We start from the raw sequence: 26,337 nt of genomic DNA, 5'->3' as shown, positions 1-26,337 counted from the left end.
CCCTCTCTCCTTACTCCCTCCTCTTGAAGTCCGCGCTGGAAGAGCCGCCGGGCAGGGAGGCGAGGAGGACGGGCGCAGGGGCGGGTTCATGGGCTCTGCCGGCCCCCGGAGGAGGGAGCCAGCTGGGAAGGAGAGGGCTTAGCCAGGCAACGGCTGCCGGCAGGAGAAGCTGGCCATGGCGGCTGCAGTCGGTGGCGCCGTCCGGCGAGGGACCCCCATGTACTCGGTAAGTGCCTCCTGTCCCCTCAGCTCCTCCGTGGCTGCTGCTCCGTGGCTGGGGAGGGTGGGGCGGCATTGTGTGCTGGGAAGCCCCATGGGAAAAGGAGAGCGGCCGGGCCCTGCTTCCTCGTCAGGGCTGGGAGGGAGGCGCGGCCGCCCCTCGCTGACCTCTCCGTGTGAGTCTCTTGGTCGTGGCAGAAGGTCCGCGCGATGACAGGCAGGTTGCAGTTCGTCAGGGTGCATGCTTTTTCAGTGCTGGGACACGGGGAAAGGAAGGCGGGGAACTGCACCTGCTGCATTGCTGCCTACCTGACAGCTCTTCGGGGGCCACCGCTCCACGCCATAAACAGCAGGCAGCTCTCACGTGGAGCCCGCCTGCTCATGTGCCAGACATGCTTACTGGGCTGTCACAACACAGAAGTGCAAGGTGTTTTGTGCATGGGCGCTGATATCCCGAAAGAAAGAATCGTTGTCCGTTTAGACAAGAGACATTAATATGTTGAAGCCTTTTTGGCATGGTCGCTTGAAGATAGGCTCTGTGTGTGGCAGGGCTGTGAGTTTGGTTGGTAGGGTAAATAAGTGTTTTTAACTTGGGAGGAAGCTCCACTGAACTGTCACTTTGGCTGGCGCCCCACCGCCTTCCCTCATCTACTGTAGTGCCTGTAAGCCTCTTTTCCTTCGCCAAGAGCAGGGAATAAACCTGAGCTATGTTGACACAACTGATTTGAGCAATCCCAGACAGCAGGGATTGCACAGGAATGGGAATCCAGGCTGCTTCTTTGATCATAAGGGGTTTTTTTACTGCGTCAAAAGAAGGTGGACAGTACTGTCTTGAAAGGGAAGTGTGTGCATTTTCTTCCTACAGTCCCTGTCCTGCTGCAGAACATAAACTAGTGCTGCAGGTATTGCTGAATTTTGCGGTAGTATGTTTCACTCTGTTTTGTTACACTTGAACTTGTATGCACTCTTGCAACAGTCCTTCAAATAGCTGGCTTATCAAGATGCTAAAAATTCCCCTTCCCTTGAAATGTAGGAGGAGATACCTGTACAGACCAGTGCTTATAAATGGTAGAAATCCTAACATGTAATGTAGTACTGCCAACCACATCTCAGAAGCAGTGTTTGAAACTCCCATTGTTCTAGGTGCCTTTTGTGACAGGGAATTTCATTTACGTGAGCAGTTTCTGAGCTCTGGGCGCAGTACTACACCTACGATTTCAGATTAAAACTGCAGAGTGGAAGGAAAGGAGGGCTTTTTTCTGCCTCCCCACTTCCAGCTACTGTATGAAGACTGGAGAAGAGACCCTCTTAAGAATATTGGGGGGGGGGGCAGGTAGGCAGGGGAAGGACTAGACCATGTGAAAATATTTTAGCTGCAGTTCATTCATTTTCAGCTTTGTATTTTTGTTATAAAAAAGTGCACCTAGACATTCTGTTGTTGTGCCCATAACCGAGGTTTAAGGTGCCATTTAGCTCCTAGCTTTCATATCTGAGTTTCAAACACTGCTCAGAACCAATTGAGAATAGGGAAGGATGCATTCTCATGAGAATAGTTTGTCCGTTTGGTAACAGATAAATCTGTAGTAACCAAAAAAACTTGCACTCCTTACAGCTAGTTCTGTATCTTTGGATTTTTTAATTGCAAACTCCACTTATTTATAATTGCTTGTTCTCAGTGCTCTGTCAAAGAAAATTCCCACAAAAAAGAAGCTGAGTGGGGTGGTATTTGTGACTACTGCCATCCTGGAATAGGGAGCTTAATGTCAAAGGCTTAAACTACAGCAAGCCAGGAAAGTTGTTAATGTAGCACCTCTGTACTGCCTTGCCTTAGTCCTGTCTTTATGTTAATGGCAGTATGGTGGTGCTTTAATGGATCCAGTCATCTAGGCTGGCCTTTCGCAAATCCATTTCTTTCAGATTGCATTGGGATGTGTGCACATGTGTTATGCATACAAAGTTATTTAGTCCTGCATTGCAGGGGTTTGGACTAGATGACCCAACTCTACAATTCTATGATTCTATGCTGGAGCCTTTTTTCATCGAATAAGCAAATCAGTAGGGATTTTCTATAGCAGTAGCAAGTTTTGCCTCCAGTATGTCTCTTGTGCAGTGTTGTTCTTGTCTGAAACAGGAAGACTGACAGAGCAATCCTATTTAGGTCTACTCAGACTGAGTTCAGTAGGACTTGCTCCCATGGAAGCTTGTAGAAGATTGCAGTCTTAGTCCTCTGCCACCCCTTCCTAACCATGTGCCCCAAGTGCTAGTGTAAGAATTCCTACAGATGTACAACAGAGCCATACACCTATGTTGGGTATACTTCAGTTCATCAACACAGACCTGAAGATACTGGGGGCTCAACAGTGTGAGCAGCACTTGTGAGTACGTATGCATCTCATGCTGGGTTGAAGAAGCCACTATTGGATAATGTATATATGGACACATTTGAAGCATCCTTATATAGTCTCACCACTGATGCATCTAGCCTGGTACTATCAATTCTGCCTGGCTGTCCAAGGTTTTAGGCAAGGATCTTATCCCAGCTCTGCTGTCTGGGATCCTCTTAACTGGGAATGCCACTGTTTGCACTTAGGGATCTTCTCTATCCAGTATGTGCACTCTCCCACTGAGCTACTGTGCCTTCCCAAGGGATGCAGGTTAATCTGTAAATCTTCTTTCATTGACACACACAACAATTTGAAATGCACAGTTCTCCTGTTTGTAGAAATCAGTGCATTTGTTTTTTTAGTACACGTGTGGCAGTGAGGTCACTGACAGTTATTGGCTGAATTGGTGTGGACATTCCAACTTGTGAATGTTCCAAACTGCCCATGGGACAATGCTGCCTCAACGCTTTCAGGGTGGAGAAAAGCTCTGAAGAAACTCCACTTAAGGTCAGTAAGGGTTGTATGCTATGGTGGGGAGGGAGACGGACTACCAAATGGACATGGAACAAAACTGATGGACAGATAAAGAGGTAGTCAAGGAAACAATTGACAATGGAGAGATGGAATTGAGGGAGAAAATAGGACAGAGGCAATGCATAACATTGAGGGAGCTAGAAGCCAAAGGATTTGTGTATGCTATTGACAAGAAGGAAGTGGATATGCAAAGAATGATTTGGAGAGCTTGGGGACTGTGAGTAGCACTGGGGTGCTAAGACTATAGTTTGATTCTGATGCTCTTTTAATATTTGTATAAAAGGGGAGTGTTGCCAATTGTTCCTTCTATTTTCATGGCGGCATTTGTTACCAGATGACAAGCCTTATGGACAATAAAGACCATGTGAAGAACTGAATTTGCCAAACTAATTTTTTTTTAAATAAATATTTATTAAGGTTTTTTGAATATAAAACATAAATAACAAACAACATTACTTATATCATAACATAGTTTCATCACTTCTTTGGACTCCCTCACGTCTCCCGCTTCCACTTACATCGTTATAAAATCTTTTCAAGCAAATTATCATCTTGTTTACAATCTTACATCCGCTCCTTTAAATAGAATCTAGCAGTTCTCCAAAAATTTATATTTTCCTTAATTTCACTTATCGTCAAATTCAGATCTAATTCAGTGGTGGACAATTGTTTATGATCTAGCATCCTTCTTAACATTCAACCAAATTACAATATTTTTGTAAATAAATCTTAAATTTCTTCCAGTCTTCCTCAACCCTCTCTTCTCCCAGGTCTCGGATTCTGCCAGTCATCTCGGCCAGTTGCATATAGTCCATCAGCTGCATCTGCCACTCTTCCAGTGTGGGTAGATCTTGAGTTTTCCAGTTCTTAGCAATAAGTATCCTTGCTGCCGTTGTTGCATACATAAAAAATGTTCGGTCCTTCTTTGACACCTTCTGGCCGACAATACCCAGAAGGAAGGCCTCTGGTTTCTTAGTGAAGGTATACTTAAATACCTTTTTCAACTCATTATATATCATTTCCCAGAAGGCCTTCACTTTAGGGCAAGTCCACCAGAGGTGAAAGAATGTTCCTTCATTTTCTTTACATTTCCAACATTTATTATCAGACGAATGGTATATTTTGGCAAGTTTAACTGGGGTCATGTACCATCTGTATATCATTTTCATTACATTTTCCTTCAGAGCATTACATGCAGTGAAGTTCAGCCCATTGGTCCACAACCTTTCCCAGTCCTCAAACATAATGTTATGCCCAATGTCCTGTGCCCACTTTATCATAGCCGATTTAACCATTTCGTCTTGTGTATTCCATATTAACAGCAAGTTATACATTATTGAAAGTATCTTAGTCTTTGGCTCTAACAATTCTGTTTCTAACTTCGATTTCTCCACCTGGAACCCTAACTTTTTGTCATTTTTAAAAACTTCTTTAATCTGAGCGTAATGTAACCAGTCTCGCACTTTATCCTTCATTTTCTCCAAACTCTGCAATTTCCAGTTGTCTCCATCTTTTTCTAATATTTCCCAATATTTTGGCCATTTGGCCTCCATATTGGGTCTTTTTCGGGCCTTAGCTTCCAGAGGAGAAAGCCACCTCGGAGTTTTGTTTTCCAATAAGTCTTTGTATTTTATCCAGACATTAAATACTGCTTTCCTGACAATATGGTTCTTAAAGGCCTTATTGATCTTAACCTTGTCATACCATAAGTATGCATGCCAACCAAAAGCATTGTTAAAACCTTCCAGATCCAATACATCAGTGTCTTCGAGAAGTAGCCAATCTTTTAGCCAGCAGAAAGCTGCGGCTTCATAGTACAGCTTTAAGTCTGGCAGGGCAAAGCCCCCTCTTTCTTTCGCATCAGTTAATATCTTAAACTTAATTCTGGGCTTTTTGCCCTGCCAGACAAATTTAGAAATATCTCTCTGCCACTTCCGGAAGCACTCCATCTTGTCCACAATCTGCAATGTTTGAAACAAAAACAACATCTTTGGCAATACATTCATCTTAATAGCGGCAATTCGGCCTAACAAAGAAAGCTTCAATTTTGTCCAACTGTTCAAGTCTCTCTTAATTTCAGACCAACATTTTTCATAATTATCCTTAAATAGACTCAGATTTTTTGCTGTTATATTTACCCCTAGGTACTTTACTTTTTTTACCACCGTTAGTTCTGTTTCTCTCTCAAACCGTTCTGACTCTGTATCTGTCAAGTTTTTTCCCAACACCTTAGTTTTCTGTTTATTTAGTTTAAATCCCGCCACCCGACCAAAATCTTGAATCAATTGTAATACTCTTTTCGTACTAGATTCTGGCTCCTGCAGGGTCAAAACTAGGTCATCTGCAAAAGCTTTAAGTTTATATTGTTTCGCTCCGACCTGAATCCCTTGCACCAACCGGTCCCCTCTGATCATATTCAAGAGCACCTCCAGAACTGAAATGAATAACAAAGGGTGAATTTGCCAAACTAATTTAAACCAGCCAGCCAGCTCCTTGATTGTAAAACTCAGCTATTAAGTCTTGTGGCTCATTTGTGTAGGTCGAACCCTAATTAAATAAAAGCAAATATTACAAAATGGTTTCATGATAGTAGAGATAAGGGATTTCATGATAGCAGAGATGTTGCTAATTGTACATTTTACTGTCATGACACCATTTTCTCTGACAAACCTCAGAAAGCTATTTAGTCCTATACACAGTTATGAGGGAATAAGTCCTATTGACTTTATAAGGACTTAACTTCGGAGTAGATATGCATGAGATTGCAGTGTGCATGGATTAAGTTACTGTCTGATTCTTCATTCATTATGTTCCCAACAGAAAAACCTCACATCAAAGAAAAAAGATGATTTTGAAGATATCTTGGAAGAGAGGCGGCAATCCAGTGACCTCAGATACGCAATGAAATGCTACACACCTGTTGTTTATAAAGAACTTTCTCCCTGTAAGCCAAGTGCCATTAAAACTATTGTTCTGCAATCTGAACAAGTTCAATATGTCATCAAACACGTGAGTAAAAAATTGTTCTTACTTCAGAAGTTAATGTATTTGTAGGTCTTCTTTGAGCAGCACCCTTGTTTACTGCCAGGTTTTTTTCTACCCATGAGGCTATTGCTTTGATTTTCTCAGGGTAGAATTTTGTTTCTTTTCTTTCCATTGTAGTAGAAATTCCTCAAATTGCATAATCATCTATACTGTTTTCTGTGTCTTGCTCAGGTGGAGGTGGTCTTTTCAGCTGAGAGAGTTTTATTGGATCGGCCTTTGCATGATTTGTGTAATTCATATGTGCTTTGAAATGGAGTGTTTCAGGGATTTATAACTTTATCAACAGGTGGGGCTTTCCCCATAACTGTATTTCATAAAAGAAAAGGATTACCCTATTTTATTTGTGCTAGTCACACAGCTGCTAAATCCCCAAGGCATAATTTCCTTTGCACCTGCACTTGTAGTTCTTGCTGCAAGAGAGTAAACCTCTTCAACAATTCTTACTTGCCACATACAAAGCAACTATAGGCCACCGTGTGCCAAACAATCTTCAAAATGTCAGAGACATTTGGTTTTTATTGACTACTGCTCTTCATCTTTCGCATAGCTATCGAAAGAGACAGGTGAATCACCTGACATCATACAAGAAGAAGCAGCAGAAATTCTGGATGAGATGGCGCATAGCATGCATATGGGTGCTATACGGTTTTTTGCTTTCACACTGAGCAAAATATTTAAATCCCTTTTCAAGAGCATCTGTGTGAATGAAGATGGCATGCAGAAAGTAAGTATGTGTATGAAGGCATATGGAAACAGCTGGAACTCTTGACACCATCACAATCAGAATGAATATGTGTGGCCATGCTGACTGTAGTAACCACATTATAGTGTGACAGTTTGACATACTGATTGTCCCTGAGGTGGCCTTTTCAGAACCCTTGGGTTGCAGCCATAACTAAAGAATTACCATGTTCATGGCCCTGTGTAAGTGGACCAAAAAGCCTATCAAGGCCAGCTTCCTGTTCTCACAGTGGTCAACCAGATGCCTATGAAAAGCCCACACTAGGGACATGTCTGCTGCAATTGTGCCCAGCAGCTGGTGGTATTCAGAAGCTTACTGCCTCCAACCCTAGAGGTGGCGCATAGCTATCCGAGCTAATAGCCACTGGGAACCTTATTCTCCTTGGATCCAAAATCTTTACCTTAAGATGTATAAAAAACGAATAAGGAAATTTGTTCTTTATTTGTAGAAGCCCCTTCTCCATTTTTTCTCTCGTATCAGCTTTTGATATGCAAATATCAACAAGCATGAGTTTGTACGAATTTTCATGCCAATGTTAATGTGGGGTTGGAATCAATGGCCCAATAACTCTACAAGTCAACAGGCTGTTTTTCGAATCTGCGCAGCGAAGTGAGCTCCTGTTGCTCTGTCCCAGCTCCTGCCAACCTAGCAGTTCGAAAGCATACCAGCGCAAGTAGATAAATAGATACAGTTGCAGCAGGAAGGTGAACGGCGTTTCCATGTGCTCTGGCACTTGTCACGGTGTTCCATGCACCAGAAGCAGTTTAGGCATGCTGGTCACATGATCCGGAAAGCTGTCTGTGGACAAACACTGGCTCCCTTGGACTGAAAAGCGAGATGAGTGCTGCACCCCATAGTCGAATTTGACTGGGCTTAACCATCCAGGGGTCCTTTACCTTCTTTTTTAAACTTTTTAATATAAAAAGATTGTGCTACTGCAGGCATGTCATCTTTTTATGCAATCCCAAGAGATCTGTGGGAGATACTTAGGACAGCAGCCTTACATAGAAGTAATTAGGTGAACCTTGTGTAGGCCAAGCTGATTTCATTCACACAACGACTGCATGCAACCCAGAGTAATTAAAATGCTGATGTAGAACCTCTGAGGTCTGACTTCCCTGCTTCTGTTATGTTTAAGCCATCATAAAAGTTGATGCTTTAGTTTATTATTCAATCATCTTCTCTAAAGAAAAATCTGAAAGAGTTGCAGAGTATATTGTGGCCATGTGCTGAAATTAAAGAAAAAGACAACTCAAGATTCCTTCATAGTGATAAATGGCATTTTGTTCTTCATTAGTTACAACAGGCAATACAAGAGCATCCCGTTGTTCTGCTGCCCAGTCATCGCAGCTACATCGATTTTCTCTTACTATCTTATGTGCTGTACACCTATGACTTGGCTTTGCCTGTCATTGCTGCAGGAATAGGCAAGTATTTCCTTTTAAGCAAAAGATTCTTAAAATAGCCAGAATTTTGTAATGGCGCAATCCGGATTGGCCAACGTGAGCTTGGATCAGACTGCTATAAATGTGTGTGTTGGTTGTCTTACTGTGCTTGCAATCTCCCATGGATTTGTACAGCAAGGAGGCTGCACAAGGTCAGGCCAAAGGGAACTGATGAATGCAGGGATTCCTTGATTCCCCGGTAGGAGGGAAAATAGCCCGTCCCGAGGGAAATCGTAGTGGATTTTGTTCTTGAAAACCTGTTAATAATTCTGAATGTCAGGTAGTTGTTTATCTCTTTGACATCTGATGGGAAGGCATTCCACAGGGAGGGCACCACTACCGAGAAGGCCCTCTGCCTGGTTTCCTGTAGCTTTGCTTCTCGCAATGAGGGAACCGCCAGAAGGCCCTCGGCACTGGACCTCAGCGTCCGGGCAAAACAATGGGGGTGGAGACGCTCCTTCAGGTATACTGGGCCGAGGCCGTTTATGGCTTTAAAGGTCAACACCAACACTTTGAATTGTGCTCGGAAATGTACTGGGAGCCAATGAGATCACCAGTGTGAAGATCACCCTTTCGGATCTTCAAGATAGCTCTCTATTACAAGTAGGAGTGTTAATACACTTGAAGCTTAATTATAAGCATTTAAAACATAAAATGCAATTATGCATGTCATTTATCAAAGGCTTGTGTACATTGACACAACCAGCAGAAAACCAGGGTAGAATACCAAGGCTTCCATAACACAAACCCCTTACAAAAGCAAGCCCATTGAATTCATTGGGTCATAGCCAGAGGAGTGCCAACAGACCTGCAGTGGTGCAAAGGATGTGCACTGGCAGAACTTTTCTCTCCTCTGCTCCACCCACACCCAAACCCACCATCAACTCCAAAGTATCTTCCAATCCTCTGCAGCTGATTTTGGGGGCCCATAGGGGGCTACAGGCAAAGAGAGACGGGAAAGTTCCATTCCATTAGTGTATGTCCTTTGCACTAGCAGGGAGCCTTGGATATAGCCTAAGGTGTTTATTCTTATTCTATGACTTATTCTATGACTTGTCACCCTATGAACGCTATGTAATTTGCTGCCAAATTATATCCTCTAAATATATTTTTGAAATTTTGTTTCTGATACACTACCCACATAAGTGGTTGGCTGAATCTCTGTGTGTTTTGCATTCTGCTTTCTGAATGGAGTACCACTTTGAAACACCAAATGATTCTGCTACTCTATTCTGTGCCTCTGCTAGATTTCTTGGGAATGAAACTGGTTGGTGAGCTGCTACGAAAATCAGGTGCCTTTTTTATGCGACGTACATTTGGTGGTAACAAACTCTACTGGGCTGTGTTTGCTGAATATGTGAAAACTATGTTAAAGGTAAATAACTGCAATTTTATGTTGAGTTTTAATACTTGCTCATGTTTACTTTATTTCTTTATTTGTGGTTGATGCCACATTTGGTTATACTTTGTTTGACCCAAGTAGCTTCTAAAAAATTCATTTTTTAAAATAAAAAAAATAAACACCACTTAGATTACTTACTTAAAAATGAGTTAATATATTTCCTTGTGTTTGCTAATAGTTACGTTTTTGTCGTTTTTGTCCTAAAGAATGGATATGCTCCCGTTGAATTTTATCTTGAGGGGACAAGAAGCCGCACAGCAAAGACTTTGACTCCAAAGTTTGGTATGTTGGTCATAGAATTCCAGCCTTTGTCACAAAACGAGACAATTTATGTTCAGAATTGAGCCATGTGTTCAGCACAAATGACATGCTATAACTTATCATGCTCTCTGTAAACAATCTTGATTTAATTTTTACATGAATATTGTGCATTTATTTTCATACTAAATAACATAATTTTCTTCTTACAGGTCTCCTCAATATTGTGATGGATCCTTTCCTTAAAAGGGAAGTGTTTGACATTTACCTTGTCCCAATCAGTATCAGCTACGAGAGGGTATTGGAAGAATCCCTTTATGCACGCGAACTTTTAGGAGTCCCTAAACCAAAGGAATCTACATCGGTAAGAAAGCAGGTTCAAATTATTGTAGTCCAATGGATGGAATCTTGGGCATTTATTCTGGGTTCATATCTTGCTTGGCCTTAAATTCACTGTGGCCTTGTTTGTGTTGGATATAAGCAGTGTCCAGTGCACAGCGGAATGATGAAAAGTACGTGCCAACATGCTCTATATTACTTTATTTACACTTCAAAGCTGGTAATTTACAGAAAACATCTTCCCTCTGCCGGAGCAGAGAAAGGCATCCTCTCTCCTCTAAAGCACGGAGAGAATCACACTGAACTGCAAAGAACAGTTAAAAACAGGAAACCAGTGTACGTCACATCCAGTCTCCTTTCCCGTGAGAAAACCCAACAGCATTTGACTGTGGAATGTAAACATTGTCTTGTGACAAGCACTTCGCTGCTCAGTGAAGGAAGCAGAAACCAACATCCTCCCCCTTTCTGTGAACATCACTGGGCAGCGTGTTCGTACAATATCAGTACAAACCCAACTTCTGCACATAGGTACAGTGTTGATCCCTTGATACAATCTTGGACAATACATCAGCAGGAATTTCATTACCTGGCATATAGGACACCGTTACGAGTCCCTTTTGAATACGTTCCCTAGCATGTTGCAACTTCAATTGCAAGTGCTTCGTGCTTTGCTTACAACCTTCAGAATTCAGCAAAGCCAAACATGCTTTGTTGTCCTGGTAAACCTGGATTGGACATTTGACAGGAATTTTTATGTCTTTGCACAATTGTAACAACCATTCACAATCCTTAAGTGAATAAGACAGTGCATTCAGTTCAGCTTCACAAGTACTTAAGCTAACTGTTGTTTGCTTCTTGCATGACCAATCAAATAGACCCTGATTGTACTTATAGCAAACTCCAGACGTACTTTTCCTGTCTGTAGTGTCACTTCCAAAACTTGCATCTGCAAATATCTCAAGACCACCAGACTTCTGATTGTTAAATCTCAGTCTGTAATGCATAGTGCCTTTCAAATACCGCGCTATGCGTTTCAGAGCTTTCCAATCCTTAACAGTAGGATTGTTGACTTGTCTGCTTAGCAAATTACAGCTAACAGCAATGTCTGGTCTTGAACATCTGGCAATGAAGTTTAGCTTGCCTAGCACACTTCTGTACAGTGTAGTATCAGAAAATGCTTCTCCAGTGTCATCTACCTGATAACCTGTTGTCATCGGTGTGTCTACAGGGTTAGCATCCATCAGGTTTAGTTTGCTTAACACATCAGCAATTTTACGTGACTGGTGTATTAGAATGTTACCATCTTGATCTCTCTCTATTTCCAGAGATAGGTAGTTGTTTACCTCACCAAGATCTTTCATGTCAAAGTGCTCTTTCAATTGAGCTAGGGCATTATTGTACATTGTGACATCCTTCCAAAAGAATAAAAGATCATCAACATAAAACAAACAATACAGTTTCTTTTGCCCCTCCTCTTTGACAAATACGCATGGATCAGCTTTCCCTTGCTTAAAACCTAGAGAAAACAATACTTCAGTGAGTTTTGTGTGCCAACACCGTGCACTTTGTTTGAGACCATAAAGGGACTTCTTCAGAGCACAAACAAATCCCTGTTTTACCTGTACGCCATCAGGTGGAAGCATATAAAGTGATTCATCTAGAGATCCGTACAGAAAAGCTGTATTCACATCATGGTGACTAATGTGTAGATTCTCTTCTGCAGCTAGCTTGAGCATAAGCCTAATGCTCTCATACCTCACTGTGGGTGAGTAGGTCTCGTGATAGTCTTCACCTGGTACCTGTGCAAAACCTCTGGCTACCAATCTGGCTTTGTGTCTGACTATCTTGCCATTTTGATCAGTCTTCGCTTTGAAGACCCATTTGCTTCCAAGCAGTTTCATTCCTGGAACTACTGGAACAAGGTCCCATGTTTTGTTCCTTTCCAAGGAATCAAGCTCAGCCTTCATGGCATTTAACCATGGCTCAGCTTCCTTTGAATCCAAATCCTGGATTTCTTGGAAACTTGAAGGTTCAAATACCTTCTTGGAGCTTTTAACAGCTGTTACTGCTATCTTAGCAAACTCATCAGCAAATCTCTTTGGAGGTCTGCCTTTTGTGGCTCTCTGTGACCTGCGAATTAGCCTTAAGTCTTCAACACTCTCCTCTTCCTTCTTAGGAGAAAAGTGACCTATTGTGAACAATGGTTCCTCCAATTCTTGATCAGAGCTTTCAGAGGGTCGCATAGAGGCTTTCGCACTCTTGAAATCCTCTGAATCACCCGATTCAGTTTCAGACTCAGAATCAGAACCTTCATCAGTGGGTGTGGGTTGTTGCGGTTGCTTTCGACTATCCTCAGTTTCATCACTGTCATCAGGATAACATTGGAAAATTCCCACATTCTCCCCCCACTTGGCATTGTACTCAACACTTCTTGTGAGCTTAATTTCCTTAGAGTCAGTCATCATTATTCTGTAAGACCCTTTCTGATAACCTAGAAAGATACCATGCAATCCACGCTTGTCTAACTTGGAGTTTTGTGGTGAGTGAACCCACATGTCAGAACCAAAAATTTTCATGTGTTTGATGTATGGCTTCTTGCCAAACATCTTCTCATAGGGGGTACAACCAATCGCTGAAGATAACCTGCGATTATAACTGTAAGTGAAACATGAGAGAGCTTCGGCCCAATAACTCTCTGGAAGATTGGCATCATGCAGCAAGGTTTTTAACCCTTGAAGCAATGTCTGATTTGCTCGTTCCGCAAGTCCATTCTGCCATGGCGAGCGAGGACTAGACAAATCGTGTTGAATTCCTTTCTCAGTCAGAAAAGCTTCAAACTGCTGAGAAGTGAATTCTCCCCCGCGATCACTGAAAAGAGTCTTTACCTTCTTACCATGCACATTTTCCAACCAAGCACAGAATTCCTTGAACCTTGGAAAAGCCTCTGATTTCTGCTTGAGATTGTACACATAAATATACCTGGAAAATGCATCAATGAGAACCATGAAGTACCTGTTTCCACCCAAAGAGGGCGCTAGTGGTCCAACCAAATCAGCATGAACAACCTGGTATGGTTCTGTAGCTTGCCTACTAGACACCTTACCTTTCGCAGCCATTTTCACCTTGTTTGCTGCGCATGCCTTGCACTTCATGTGGTACCTGCAGGGTTTAATTGTCATACCTTCAACCAAGGCAGGCATTTTAGATACTGCCTCAAAATGCAAATGACCAAATTTTCGATGAAAATCGTGAATACATTCTGCATGCAAACTTTTGTTAGAACCTGCAATGCAACAAGTGTCATCCTGCACAACATCATCAAAATACAAAACATACAAACGATCAACATATTCAGCATGCAATACATAATCATTTTTCTTTGTGATGATGCACCTTTTGTTCTTAAAGGAAACGTCAATTTTCCGCTCATTCAGCTGTCCAACGCTGAGCAGATTATGATTGGCATCTGGCACATAAAGCACATCCTGTATCGATAAGTCCAAACTGTGAAGAACAACAGTTCCGTAGCCTTTACTGGGGATTGTGTGGTCATCCGCCTGGTGAATCGCACCTTCCTGCGGTGTAAAAGACACGAACAGTCGCTTATCATTGCACATGTGATGCGTTGCAGCCGAATCAACAACGAAGAAAGATCTAGATGTCTTCTGGACCTCTGCAACCTTTGGAGTGAAGCGTGAGACCATTGCCTTGTGCTGCGTTGTCCTGGACACCGGACCTTTGCCTTTGCCTCGGCCTTTTCCACGCGATGAGCTTTCGCTGCGCTGCTCTGTCTTGGCCCTGGGATATCTGCATTCCCTCTTCATATGGCCTAGACGTCCACACGTGTAGCATTTCACTGCCTTCAAAGCTTTGGCGCCATCTGGTGGTTCCACTGCACTATGGGATGACGTCTGTGAAGTCTCCCCCTTGTTGATGCAGCTAGCACCCCGGCGATCCGCTTCATTCAATATCACGGCAGTAACATAGTCCACTGTTAGCTGAGCAGTTGGCTGTACAGCAATCTGAGTCGCAACAGACTCCCAACCTGAACCCAAAGATTGTAGTATCATAAAGGAATACACTTCCTCTGGAAAGTTGAGTCCTCTCTGTTGCAGCTCATGTCTCAGATTCTGCATCTCCATCAGATGTATACGCACATCTCCACCTTCAGCAAGAGCCATATTATGCAGCTTGTTAAAGTAAAACATTGTGGACCCAGCTTCTGTCCTCAAGTGAGCCTCTCTCAAAGTGTCCCAAATTTCTCTGGCTGAGGTCTTATCACGCAACAGACAGAGCTCTTCTGGGGATACTATCAACGTAAGAGTTCCCCTTGCCTTGGAATCCATAGCTTTCCATTCATCTGTAACTGGAGCTGGGGGGGTCTCTGTAATAACTTTAAACAGACCCTCTTTCCGCAGAATAGCCTCTGCATAGAGAACCCAGTCCGCATAGTTCTTCCTATTGAGCTTAGGAATCCCACAAGCATCCTGAAGGGCCATCATGACTTTGGCATTAGCCTTTAGCGTCATCTTTGCTGCTTTAAATCAGGCTGCTTTATACATGCTGCGTCTGTGTACAGCTGCTTCAATCCAAAAGCAAATTCAAAACAGCCTCTGCCTGTGAACCTGTGCCTTTCTGCTTAACTGCTTTGCTTATCTGCAGCTGCTTCAAACCGCATTCCAAAAGCAAGTTCAAAAGTGAAAGTTCTCTCTGCTGTCTTAAATTCATGCTGCGACACTGCTGCAGCTGCTTTACTTTCGATTTCCCCCAGCATAGGAAAAATTTATCCTTCTAGCCTTTTGCCTGTGCCACGGCAAAACCGGCTATAAAAGTTCAAAGTCCAGCCATAAAGCCATTAATTAGAAGCTGGCAGGCTGCCCGGAGCTGTAGCACATACCTCATCAAATCATCTTGACGCGCAGAGATATCGTCCGATCCGGCCCTCTGCATTCCGATCCTTTGCCGGCACTCCAATTCTTTGCTCCTTTGTTCCTTTGCCAGGAGCCCGACTTCTGGAGTCCATTCTCAAAACACTGCGTTGTTCTGGGCCCATAACCAAATGTTGGATATAAGCAGTGTCCAGTGCACAGCGGAATGATGAAAAGTACGTGCCAACATGCTCTATATTACTTTATTTACACTTCAAAGCTGGTAATTTACAGAAAACATCTTCCCTCTGCCGGAGCAGAGAAAGGCATCCTCTCTCCTCTAAAGCACGGAGAGAATCACACTGAACTGCAAAGAACAGTTAAAAACAGGAAACCAGTGTACGTCACATCCAGTCTCCTTTCCCGTGAGAAAACCCAACAGCATTTGACTGTGGAATGTAAACATTGTCTTGTGACAAGCACTTCGCTGCTCAGTGAAGGAAGCAGAAACCAACAGTTTGGTCATAATGCGGCACAATGCTTGGCAATTACAAGAACTGGTCACCACAGGTCTTGGGCTCATTTGTTACTCTCTCCGCCTTGGATGTGGCTACAAGGAGGAATTTGGAAACTTTTGCTTCTGTTTTAAACTAAACTTAGCCTGCCATGACATCCAGACCTGGACAAATGATGGTTAAGTATGGTTTGTTGAAACAAGCTAACTTCAAGCCATATGGTTACATCCATCATTCGTCATAATTGAAGTAAACCCATTTAAATCAATGAGATTGGTTGACTTAAAGCCCATTAATTTTAATGGGTCAACTCTGAGTAGATTTTAGTTGGCTGCAACCTATATTTTATGAAGTTGCTTTATTTTAACAAACAATAGTTAAAATCTGGTAACTGTAAAAGAAGCAGCAAGTTCTGGTGCTCTTTTTGCACCTGTGCTTGTAGGAGGTGGATGCATGCAAACCATGACTTAGTGTTGCATTTAAACATTGCCTGGATGTCAAGGGCAATTTCCTACCTCAATCACAGTTTCCTTCCTATAGAAGAGGAAAAAATAGTCATGTACCTCAAGGTTGTGAGGGTGAATAGGCTAAGAATCCTAAGGTAATCATAAAAATTGCAAACTGATGCTGTAGAAGGTATGATAAAATAATAAATGTAGTATATCTGCATGTATCTTTGCTGTTGCACATGTCTCAAGTTTTATCCTTTGTAGGGACTCTTGAAAGCCAGGAAAATCCTGAGTGAAGATTTTGGAAACATACACATATTCTTTGGACAGCCTGTATCACTCAGATCATTGGCAGCTGGGAGAATCGATACCTGTTCATTTAACTTGGTTCCAAGGTATTACAATGTATTTTTTATTTATATATATATAATAGCTTGTGGGGAAATTAGCATGAGTCTGTTTTTCACTGCAAAATTTAAAAGTGCTCATTAGCTGGGTAGTGACGCTACCCCTTTTATCACAATATTTAGCCATCATTTTACTGTATCAGACAAGTCTATTAGATCATTCATTGGTCCTACCTTCAGCATTGGTCAGATCTCAATATTTGAGTGGCATTACAGTGCGAATGCATCATGGGGATGCTGATCCCAAAAAAAGGATTCCTGAACTCATTTATTACTTCCTGTAGATGTAAATACTGTTTAATGAGCATACTTCACTTTGTTAATATGAACTTCAAAATATTGTTACTTAAGTTTTAGATATGAAAGTAAGCACCCCCAGGTGTTGCTGCTGTTATTATTATTATTCACCCACCATTTGGGACCCGTAGGCACATTTGGAGTTTTGGGAGAGTGGCATATAAGCACTACCCTTTTGAGTTGTTTCTCTTCTTCCAAACCCCAGGTTACTTCCTTTCCAGAGGAAGTGTGCATTTATGTGTGTGTGGGGGTGGGTGGGTGGGTGGGTGGGTGTGCGTGCACACACACACATGCTCTCACACACACATGCTCTCACTGTGTTTTTTTCTATGAGGTTCAGGTACAAGTTGGGTCTAGTTGAATGAATACAGGTCCTCTTGAATAAAATAAAAATAAAAATGTGTAGACTTCACTATCAAAAACACAGATCCAGTTTTTCCCAGTATCAGGAAAACAAGGCAGAGATACTCAGGAACCTTCATTACTTTTGCATTACAGTGGTACCTCAGGTTAACTACTTAATTCATTCCAGAGGTCCGTTCTTAACCTGAAACACCACTTTAGCTAATGGGGCCTCCTGCCACCGTGCCGCCAGAGCACGAATTCTGTTCTCATCCTGAAGCAAAGTTCTTAACCCAAGGTACTATTTCTGGGTTAGCGGAGTCTGTAACCTGAAGCGTATGTAACCTGAAGCGTATGTAACCCGAGGTACCACTGTACTTTTGCATAGGATGACAACAACACTGTGGATGCAGTTGTGACCTATGATTTGATAGTGTTTTTGAGGAAATCCCTTATAAAATTACATGGAGCCTTAAGGATCCATGCCTTGCATCCATGTTTTTGCACCATGACATCACTGGAAAAAAGCACTGGACTTTTAAATTGTATGGTTCAGCCAATGGCAGACAGGTGTGATCAGTGATTTGAAGGTATTGCTTGCTGGTGGGGGCGGGGATTCCATGCAAAAATAAATGCAATTTCACAGGTCCCTCACTCAGTGGCACTCAGAGGTCCTGTGGGATGGATGGAATATCCTTTGCAAAAAGAAATTTCGCAAAAGCAAACTGAATCTATATGGGAATACAAGTCTTTGAATGCCTTTGCTCACTACACTTTTCCTTTTAGGCATATTCCACAAAAGCCTTCGGAGGAAATCCAGGAATTTGCCTGTGATGTAGGCTACAAAATGGAACTCCTACAAATAGAAAACATGGTTCTGAGCCCATGGATATTAGTTGCTGCTGTCCTACTCCAGAATTTACCAGCCATAGATTTTCAGCTTCTTGTTGAAAAGACACTTTGGCTAAAAGGTTTAACTCAGACATTTGGAGGATTCCTTGATTGGCCCGGTATGCAATGAACATTGTACACACATTTCCTTTTCTGAGAACAGTGTAGCTTATGTTACTTTTTATGTGTTTGGGAACTGTGGGAGGCTAGAATTTTCCTTTTAGGACTTTAAAACCAGTCTGATTCCCGCACCCCCACCCCTAAATACATGAATGTTACTACGGCATATGATTACTGTTCTTCCTCAATATAAAAAAGATTTTAAAATTGCAGGAAAGGTTACTTATATTTGCGGTGACCATCTCAATTATAAAAGAGAACAAGACATGCTAGAAAGCAAGGTTTTTAAAAACAAAACAAAACCATCAACACAAAATGCACACACAACAACTATGAGGCAAGGTTAAGCAAGAGCCCTCCCACTAGGGCCCTACCCAATTGTGCTGATTTTGTGTTGTTTGAGCCTTGAGGCTGGGATGGGACGCAATCTAATTGAGTTTTGTATGGCAGACATACAATACCAGTGTATTGCCATGACTGCTCAAGGAGCCATGTGGTTCAGGGCAGGAGAGATGATTCCACAAGGAAATGCAAATATGAAAAATACCTGAGCTTTGAAGCCAGCATAATTTTGAGGTGGAATATGAGGTTCTTGTAGTTTGCCTGCCTCCATAAGTCATTTATTAATTGGTCGCTATAAATAAGGTTCACAAAGGCTGAAAGTATACAATTGATGCTCTTACCTTGTGGTACAGGGGTCTTCTCTTTCTCCCACTTTCACATTTCCATCTTTCACCTGATCATAAGTCTGCGGTTCTCTTAATTTTGAAGAAGCTCTGGTTGCTTTTACTACTTTGCAGTGCAGTGGAATATGAAGGGTACTTAACTTTGTGTCGTCTGAAAATAGGATAAATTTCCACTTTCCTGTTCGAGGAAGGCAGATAATAATTGCATGCCTTTTTAAAGTTGCCAGTTTAGAAATCTCTTCGTCCTTACCAGCTTCCACCCTCTTCCAAATTTTGCCTCCACTCAGAATGGTTACCGGCTGGCTCTCTCATCCGCCTGTTTCCCCAACCTTTCTCAAACTTACCAAGTTGTAGGGTGAGGTTGCGGAAGGGGAACAATAGCCAAAGACCACTTCACAGTTGTTCCAGCATTACCAGTGTGAATTCTGAGGACTGCAGTTGTTTGTTCTTCCTAAGTCATTGAACAGAGTCCCCACTGGCAATGGAGGATCCAAAGATTTTCTGAAGCCTTCACATTAGAGAACTGCAAACTTAGGAAATTTTTTGGCAAGACACTCCAGCTGCTTGTTTTTTCTCCTCCTCTACCTCCTCGTCCCAGCAACTTAGTAAAATTGTGAGTGTGTGGGAAGTAGGGCTAGTGATAGTGGGATCTAGGAAGGTAGGAACATAAGGAACAGTTGTGGCTCAGTGGCAAGGCACCTGCTTTTCATGCAAAAGGTGCCAGGTTCAACCCCTGAAATCTCCAGGTAGGAGTGGGAATGTCACCTGTCTGGAAATGCTGGATAGCTGCTGCCATTCACTGTAAGTCATGCTGAGCTCAATGGACCAGTGGCCTGGCTCAGCTTCCTATGTTGCTCAGTGGAGGAACTCCCCTAGACCAGCTCTTCTGAGCCTTTGGGAAGAATTGTCAGAAAACGCTTGGGCGACTGCTTCTGAGGATTATCCAAAAAAAGGCTAAGATAGGCACAGCCTGCTCTGAATGAGACAGGCACATTTTGCCCATCACTAGCTGAAACAGTTCAGTTTTCCTGCCTCTTTCCTTGGTATTTTTTTTGAAAAATTCAAAGCTAAAATAAGAGATGGTGTCAGTTTTGACATTTATTCCCAATTTGTCTTTTCCTAGATAATCTGTGTGCTAACAAAGCGGTGCGATCCAGTCTTGCTCTACACTCCAACATTGTGAGCCTTGTCAATGGGCAAGTGGTTCTCAATGACAAAGATATGGAAGCTGGTGCTACGGAAGAACTTGTCTTTAAGCAAGCGCTCGCCATTCTCATGTGCGGGTCCTATAGGAACCAGCTGCTCAACGTCTTTGTGCGACCAGCCCTTGTAGCACTCGCGTTGCAAATGACACACTGTTCTAGAAAAGGTAAATTCAATGTCTAATATAGCAAATCTGTAAAGCCACAAATCTGTTCCTATAATGCAGTTATGCCATTTGCTAAACAGGCTTGTGATGAGATTTTTGGAGCTATTCCCTTGTTCCCCAAGCATTTTATGTATGGTTAGACTGAGCAGGTCTGGATGAGCTACAGATTGGGAAAGGGTATAAAGAGCATTTTGTGCATGTTCCTTTTCCTGTGCTCTGGATTAGGGTTTATGTCTTATCCCTCTTTCTTAAAATATATAAATAGATTGTTCAGATATTTAGCACAATTATAAAGTGCTTTCCTATATTATAAGCTGTACTGGAAGCTGGCAAGTTAATGTACCCAATATGCCTATTCACCATGATCTGGTGTTCATCATTCATGCAGACTAGTTAGTGTAAATAAAATGTGAAGCTTATATTAGTTTGCAGTTCATGAAGGTAATGCCCAGTGGCTCTCTGTGGTTATAGCAGCTTCACTTCCCGTGACCTGACTAACTTGGTCATGCTTCAGATCATCCTTAATTTAACAGCTATGATGTGTGCCAGTGAACTGTCATTATCTGGTGAACTAATTCTCTAGTAGCTGTTGATTGAAGGGGATGGTGCATGCCCTGACAACTTCCATTGCATAATTTAGTGTTAAGGTTAACCGTAATCCATCAACAGTTCTGGGTTGTGAAATCCCCTGTCATTTCAGTAGACTTTGCGCAGAAGTAGCTTCTGATGATGGCACCTACCATTTCCAAGTGGCTCTGCCATTCTTGTGTACATGTTCAGTTTTTATGCCATCGTTTAACATACATTATTATCTTAAAAAATGAGCACCTTGCAGACATCCTCTTTTAATAGTGAAACACTTTGAATAAAGGGTTTATTCATGGGCAGTTGCATTTTGTTTTCCAGAGGAAGTCTATAGCAATTTTGCTTTCTGGCGTGATGTCTTCTCTGACGAGTTTATATTCTTTCCTGGAATACCCCTGAAGGTAAAGTATTGTGTGCGGTCCTGGTAGCTTAATATCTACAGGAGTTTCTCATGACTTCACTAAATAGTGAAGCCTAATGTGAATAGAGAGAGGGATCTTGAAGCTGTTATGATCTGCTGTTGGTAGTATTTTTGGCTGTAATTTTGAGTGAGTTTTCAATATGCTAGTCCCTCTTCTCCTTGAAGCAACATGGCTAAAACCCACTCCCATCACTCCCATCTAGCATCACCAGTAGGCCAGGGATGATGCGAGTTGGAGTCTAACATCATTTGGAGGACCACAGGTTCCTCATCCCTGTTCTATTCCTTCTCATAAAATGACACCATCTATAATGTTTTAAGATGTTATGACTTCCTTTGCTGTAAAACCAAAGCTATGTAATGTCATCTTATAGCCTCATTCTAGATGTCACAACCTAATTTTTACACATACACCTGAAAGAGCTTGACAACTAACAGTCTGAAACTTTAACGGTCTGAAAATTAAAATATATTTTTCATGGGTGGCATATACACCTTGTGTGTACACAAACACACACCACATTTATCTTTGCTTCTCTATTACCAGCATTTTATCACTGACCTTGCCGCACTGTTCTGTCCTTCTAAGATATCTGGAGAGTGTCAGTTCACTATCCCTACTCACATCCCCTGAGCAAAGATGAGAAACCTGTGGCCCGCTAGGACTGCAACTCCCATCAGCCCTAGCCAGTACAACAAGTGGGCATGGATGATGAGAGATGTAGTCCAATCTGGAGGATCACAGGTTCCCGATCCCTGCCTTACAGATGTGTCTTATTCCTTACTTGGGATGGTTTTCCCTCTCCCACCCCTTGCTTTGGGCTGCTTTTATCTTTACATTTATGTTGTGTCCCATCATGGTGCGGAGGAAGACCATTCTGGTTGTGCTAGAAGTGCATGCACAATTATTTTCTTCCTTCTTTTTAGTTTTTAGCAGGGGAAGTCTGTTCCGCCCAAACTTTCTCTGATTTATCTTCCATGTGCTTCTTAATACAGCCATAATTACATACTAGTCTGTAGTTCAGTTTGCTCTTGTGTAAGCCCAATAACGAATGGTTTGCCCTGCCTCTTGAAAGGTCAGGTCTTCAACTGCACTTCATGCACTCTCAGTACAAAAACTCAGGAATGCTTGGCCATCTAAGAGTACAGAGTGTTCGGTTCTAAGATGTTCAAGGAGCATCTCTTTGAATTACAAATCCCAGCCTCTTAATCTTGATGTAGTGTGCAAAGTGCTCAAACAAGCAGGACTATTTGCAGTTGTTGCGCAATGCAAACTGAGAATTAGCTTCTGCTGCTGGCTGGGAACAGCTGTTCCGATGGGGCTAACTTGGTGCTAAAAAATCCAGGGGTATAATACAGGCAACGTGGATTGCCTGATTATAATTACTGTTAAGCAGATTGAATTGTTTAAATTAAAGCAGTTGGAGCAAAGATTTAAATGAAATTTCCCATTCTGAAATTCATACATATATATTTAACAAGCATGCACTCTAATTTCTCCAACAGTTAAAGTTTGGTTTGCAATTAGTGTTATTATGTAACCTAGAGGCATAATTCAAAACTTTTGGTTGTGCATCCCATGTGCTGTTGTTTGCAGAATCTTGTCTGCTTACAGGCAAGAAAGTGACAAAATATGTGGCCTCAGCTTTTGTACGCCAGAGTCCAGTACACAGATATTATTTTCTTCAGATGGCAGGTTGTACAATACATGCATATGCTTGCTCTACTGGAGGGCCTGCAGGAAATTTTATAGGCCCAGTTCCAGAGTGTGTATGCCTTGGCTGTCTTGTCTTGAAAAACTGGTTTTGATTTGTGTAACCAGATTCCACTGTATGCAATTAACTTTATCATGCATCAGATTATTTTTATAGAATAAAACTATATTACTGTTTTGATATCGCAAAGGAGTCAGCTGCCATAAAATGTTAAAAATCATCTGTCTTTGCTGTGACCATAGTAACTGAAATACCTATTCATTGAGATACCATTTAGGTATAATTTGAAAGTTAGAAACAGACTTGAGATACGTTAGACCTGTTTACTGGAGAAATACAGGTGTTGAATATCTGTAATGGTTTGTATGGCATTAAACCCACTGAAAAAACATAACCAATTTTGTTTAATCCCCAGGATTTTGAAGAAGGTTGTTTCTTGCTTACAAAATGTGATGCAGTTCAAGTCACGTCCCAGCAAGTTTTCGTTACTGAGAAAGGAAACAATATAATCTCTTTCTTGACAGCAATGTTCAAGCCTTTTGTGGAAGGTTACCAGGTACAAAATCAACTGCAATGTTATTTTCACCAGTCTGTCTTCTATTTCTTTTGTGGGGAGTGACTTATTTATTAATATTTTGATGCTGGGGCCCACAGAGAAGGGCCTTTGGTAGGATAAAAAAGATAAATATATAAAGCAGAAAATGAGAAGGGCCTATGATGAAAATCTTAACATGTGGGTGTTTATATAGAAGCAAATGGCCTACACGGACCCTAAGCATCCTAAGAAAAAAGGTTAAAACTTGTAGCACAGATTTTACTAGAAGTCAAACACATGTCTTCTCCCACTTAGGTTTGTATCTCTTTATCGAGCTGACATTTAAAATTTAACTGGGTGGTGTCATTTATTAAAGGAAACAAAAATTGAATAAACAAGTTGAAATTGGTATTACCCACGGAATGAAGCCCTGCTGTACAGCGCTTACAGCTGTGCTCCCCCTGCCCTCGTGTGGGTTCCCATATATTTATTTCACAAGAACTATTGTGGTGTTCTGACAGCATCATCTCCCCCCCACCCAAATGCCATATGACAAAATTGCTTTGAAACCCAAAGTGGCTTTCAAAAACAGAGCTATGGCATGAGGAACTTAGCATTCAAAGGGGGGCGGGGGGAGATCCAATCTGGCTGCCCCTTGGAAGTAGCTCTTTAGAAAGCAGATCAACTCTTTAAACTGCTATAAAGTATTTTTCAACTCAGAATGTTACATTTTTATTACAAGTTTAGTTTTCCAATGACTATTCATGCAAGAGTGATGATCCTTTTGTTAATGTGCTTCTTAACCAAAGACGTTAATGGGTTTCTCTCCACTAGATAATCTGCAAGTACCTTTTAAAGGAATCGAATGAGACCTTTATGGAGAAGCAGTTTATATTTGGAGTCCGAAGCTTTGCTTCTGAGCTTCTCGAGGCAGGTGTGTGTTTTGTCTTTGAATGATGCAATTCTTTACTTAGCACTTGGGGTAAAAGAACTGAAGCTTTAATTGTTCCTCTTTCTCCTGTTTAGGAAGCACACAGTGTTACGATGTCCTGTCCTCAGACATGCAGAAAAATGCTTTGGCAGCTCTCGTGCGACAAGGCGTTGCATCAAGAACGAAAACGTGAGTACAAATTTTCTGAGAAGTTGGGGTATAAAGTCTCTTACAAATTATACAGAGATTGCACAACTAAGCAGTGCCAGAAATTCAGCAAGGGTTGCCAGTCTAATCTCAGTCAGGAGGGGCTTCTGTAGGCTTGGACTCACAAGAGTGAATGTATTAATTATACGGCTCAGTTCTTTCCTTTTCTCCCCAGGAGTGATGGATTCTCTTATATTGTAAGGAAAGAAGCTCTAAGTAAAACCGCAGGAATGTTTGGTAAGTGTCTCTGCTAATGGAGAGTACTATGAAATCTGACGGAGATTTTTTGCCAAAGACTTTGCATGTGTCTTCTCCTCTTTTTGTTATTTCCCAAGTCAGCAGTAGCTGAACAGTTTGTAAACTTCGTGCAAGAGTAGGAGCTGTTTTTCAAATGTAAAATGTAGCATGCTGAAAACTGGGCCCTTGCAATATTGTCTTGACAGAGTCTCACCTTGTCAAGATCATCTCTGACCCGCAATAGTTCATCAGAAATACAGACTGAGTGAATCATGTATGGTCTCCAAAATGTTAACACTCTGCATAGCAGCTTTTACGGCCAAATAGGAGTTTTTTTATTACATTTCAGCTGATTGCCTCCTGGCTTAACATTTTCAGGAGTATATGTCTGATATTCTTTAGTTTACCTTTACATTTTAAAAGTGATGGAAGTAATGATGGCAAAGACTTAGCATTACATCAGTGGATTTAGCATGAGGTGTAGCAGCTGCCTGCAACTAGTTTTTGCTTGAACATGCCCTGCCTGCCCAGTTCAATAATGGAGGCTCCTTTGCTTTTCCCAGTCCAAAACAGAGCTTCCTTCTAAGCTCCGATTCTGAGAGGTAGTTTTGTAACAAGTCTTTTCCATGCATAACTTTTTGTTTTCTTTAACAGCTTTTGTAAAGGAATGGTAGAGTGTTTCTCTCTCAGAACTAATGCACTCAGTATTCTTGTTACAGAATCTAGGATACCTGTAAGCAAACCGATGGCTGCAAGACTTTAATTTGAGCTGCTTGAGTGGCTTGCCTTATGCACACTAAAACTGTGAACGGCTGGAAGTAAGGCAGATTATGAACAGGATGCTAACTGAAGACTTAGGATACACTTCCCACCTTGAAATGTTACTACTGCTACATAATTGTGGGAGAAAACTCCTGACGTCCAGAATATTTTCATCGCCACTCAGAGAACTTTGTCAGCATTGATGATTAACATTCTCTTTTAATAAACGTCACTCCTTCCTTCACCCAGTTAGCATTTAACAGAATGACACTGTTAACAACTGAAATGTTTGCCATAAGGAAATTGTTGCTTTTATATAATTATTTTGTTGTTGTGAAGAAATGTGATTGAACAACTAAGGACATAGCATTAAAAGCAATATTTAAGGAAAAGCATCATCGGCTGTTGTTGTACACAGGAAGAGATTATTTCATTCCTTTCAAGGATGTAATTCTCACAAAATGTCAATGCTGTAACTGTTTTTTCATGTTTTGCAACTTTTAAGTATTAAAAACTAAGAACGGAATACTTTGCTGCTTTCAACTGTTGCACATTTGATGACTTCAGTGTAATGTGCATTGCGTTGTTTTTCTTCTCTTGCTGTAAGGTTTTATAAAAGCATATTGTCACTT

At 41.7% G+C, this 26,337-nt stretch overlaps 1 protein-coding gene across 3 annotated transcripts; it reads left to right on the top strand.

Annotated features, from left to right (window-relative positions):
* Positions 1 to 38: 38 nt before the first annotated feature.
* Positions 39 to 26,337, top strand: GNPAT (glyceronephosphate O-acyltransferase). 3 transcript variants are annotated; one of them, XM_083732404.1, is made up of 16 exons: positions 39 to 226; positions 5,955 to 6,146; positions 6,730 to 6,906; positions 8,222 to 8,351; positions 9,617 to 9,744; positions 9,978 to 10,053; positions 10,242 to 10,393; positions 16,465 to 16,595; positions 18,033 to 18,256; positions 20,067 to 20,312; positions 21,219 to 21,298; positions 23,449 to 23,589; positions 24,403 to 24,502; positions 24,595 to 24,688; positions 24,882 to 24,943; positions 25,663 to 26,337. In XM_083732404.1, the coding sequence occupies exons 1-16, from the start codon at positions 176 to 178 to the stop codon at positions 25,704 to 25,706; spliced, it is 2,028 nt and encodes a 675-aa protein (XP_083588530.1). In that variant the 5' UTR covers positions 39 to 175; the 3' UTR covers positions 25,707 to 26,337. The 3 variants fall into 3 exon arrangements, with proteins under 3 accessions (XP_083588530.1, XP_083588531.1, XP_083588529.1); XM_083732405.1 differs by having other exon boundaries at positions 78 to 226; positions 5,958 to 6,146; XM_083732403.1 differs by lacking the exon at positions 39 to 226 and adding an exon at positions 2,955 to 3,110 and having other exon boundaries at positions 5,958 to 6,146.

Source organism: Podarcis gaigeae (assembly GCF_964106915.1).
Source record: "Podarcis gaigeae genome assembly, chromosome: 3".
Classification (NCBI taxonomy): Eukaryota; Metazoa; Chordata; class Lepidosauria; order Squamata; family Lacertidae; genus Podarcis; species Podarcis gaigeae.
The sequence above is the reverse complement of the archived record's forward strand: the minus strand, read 5'-3'. Positions and strand labels throughout refer to the sequence as shown.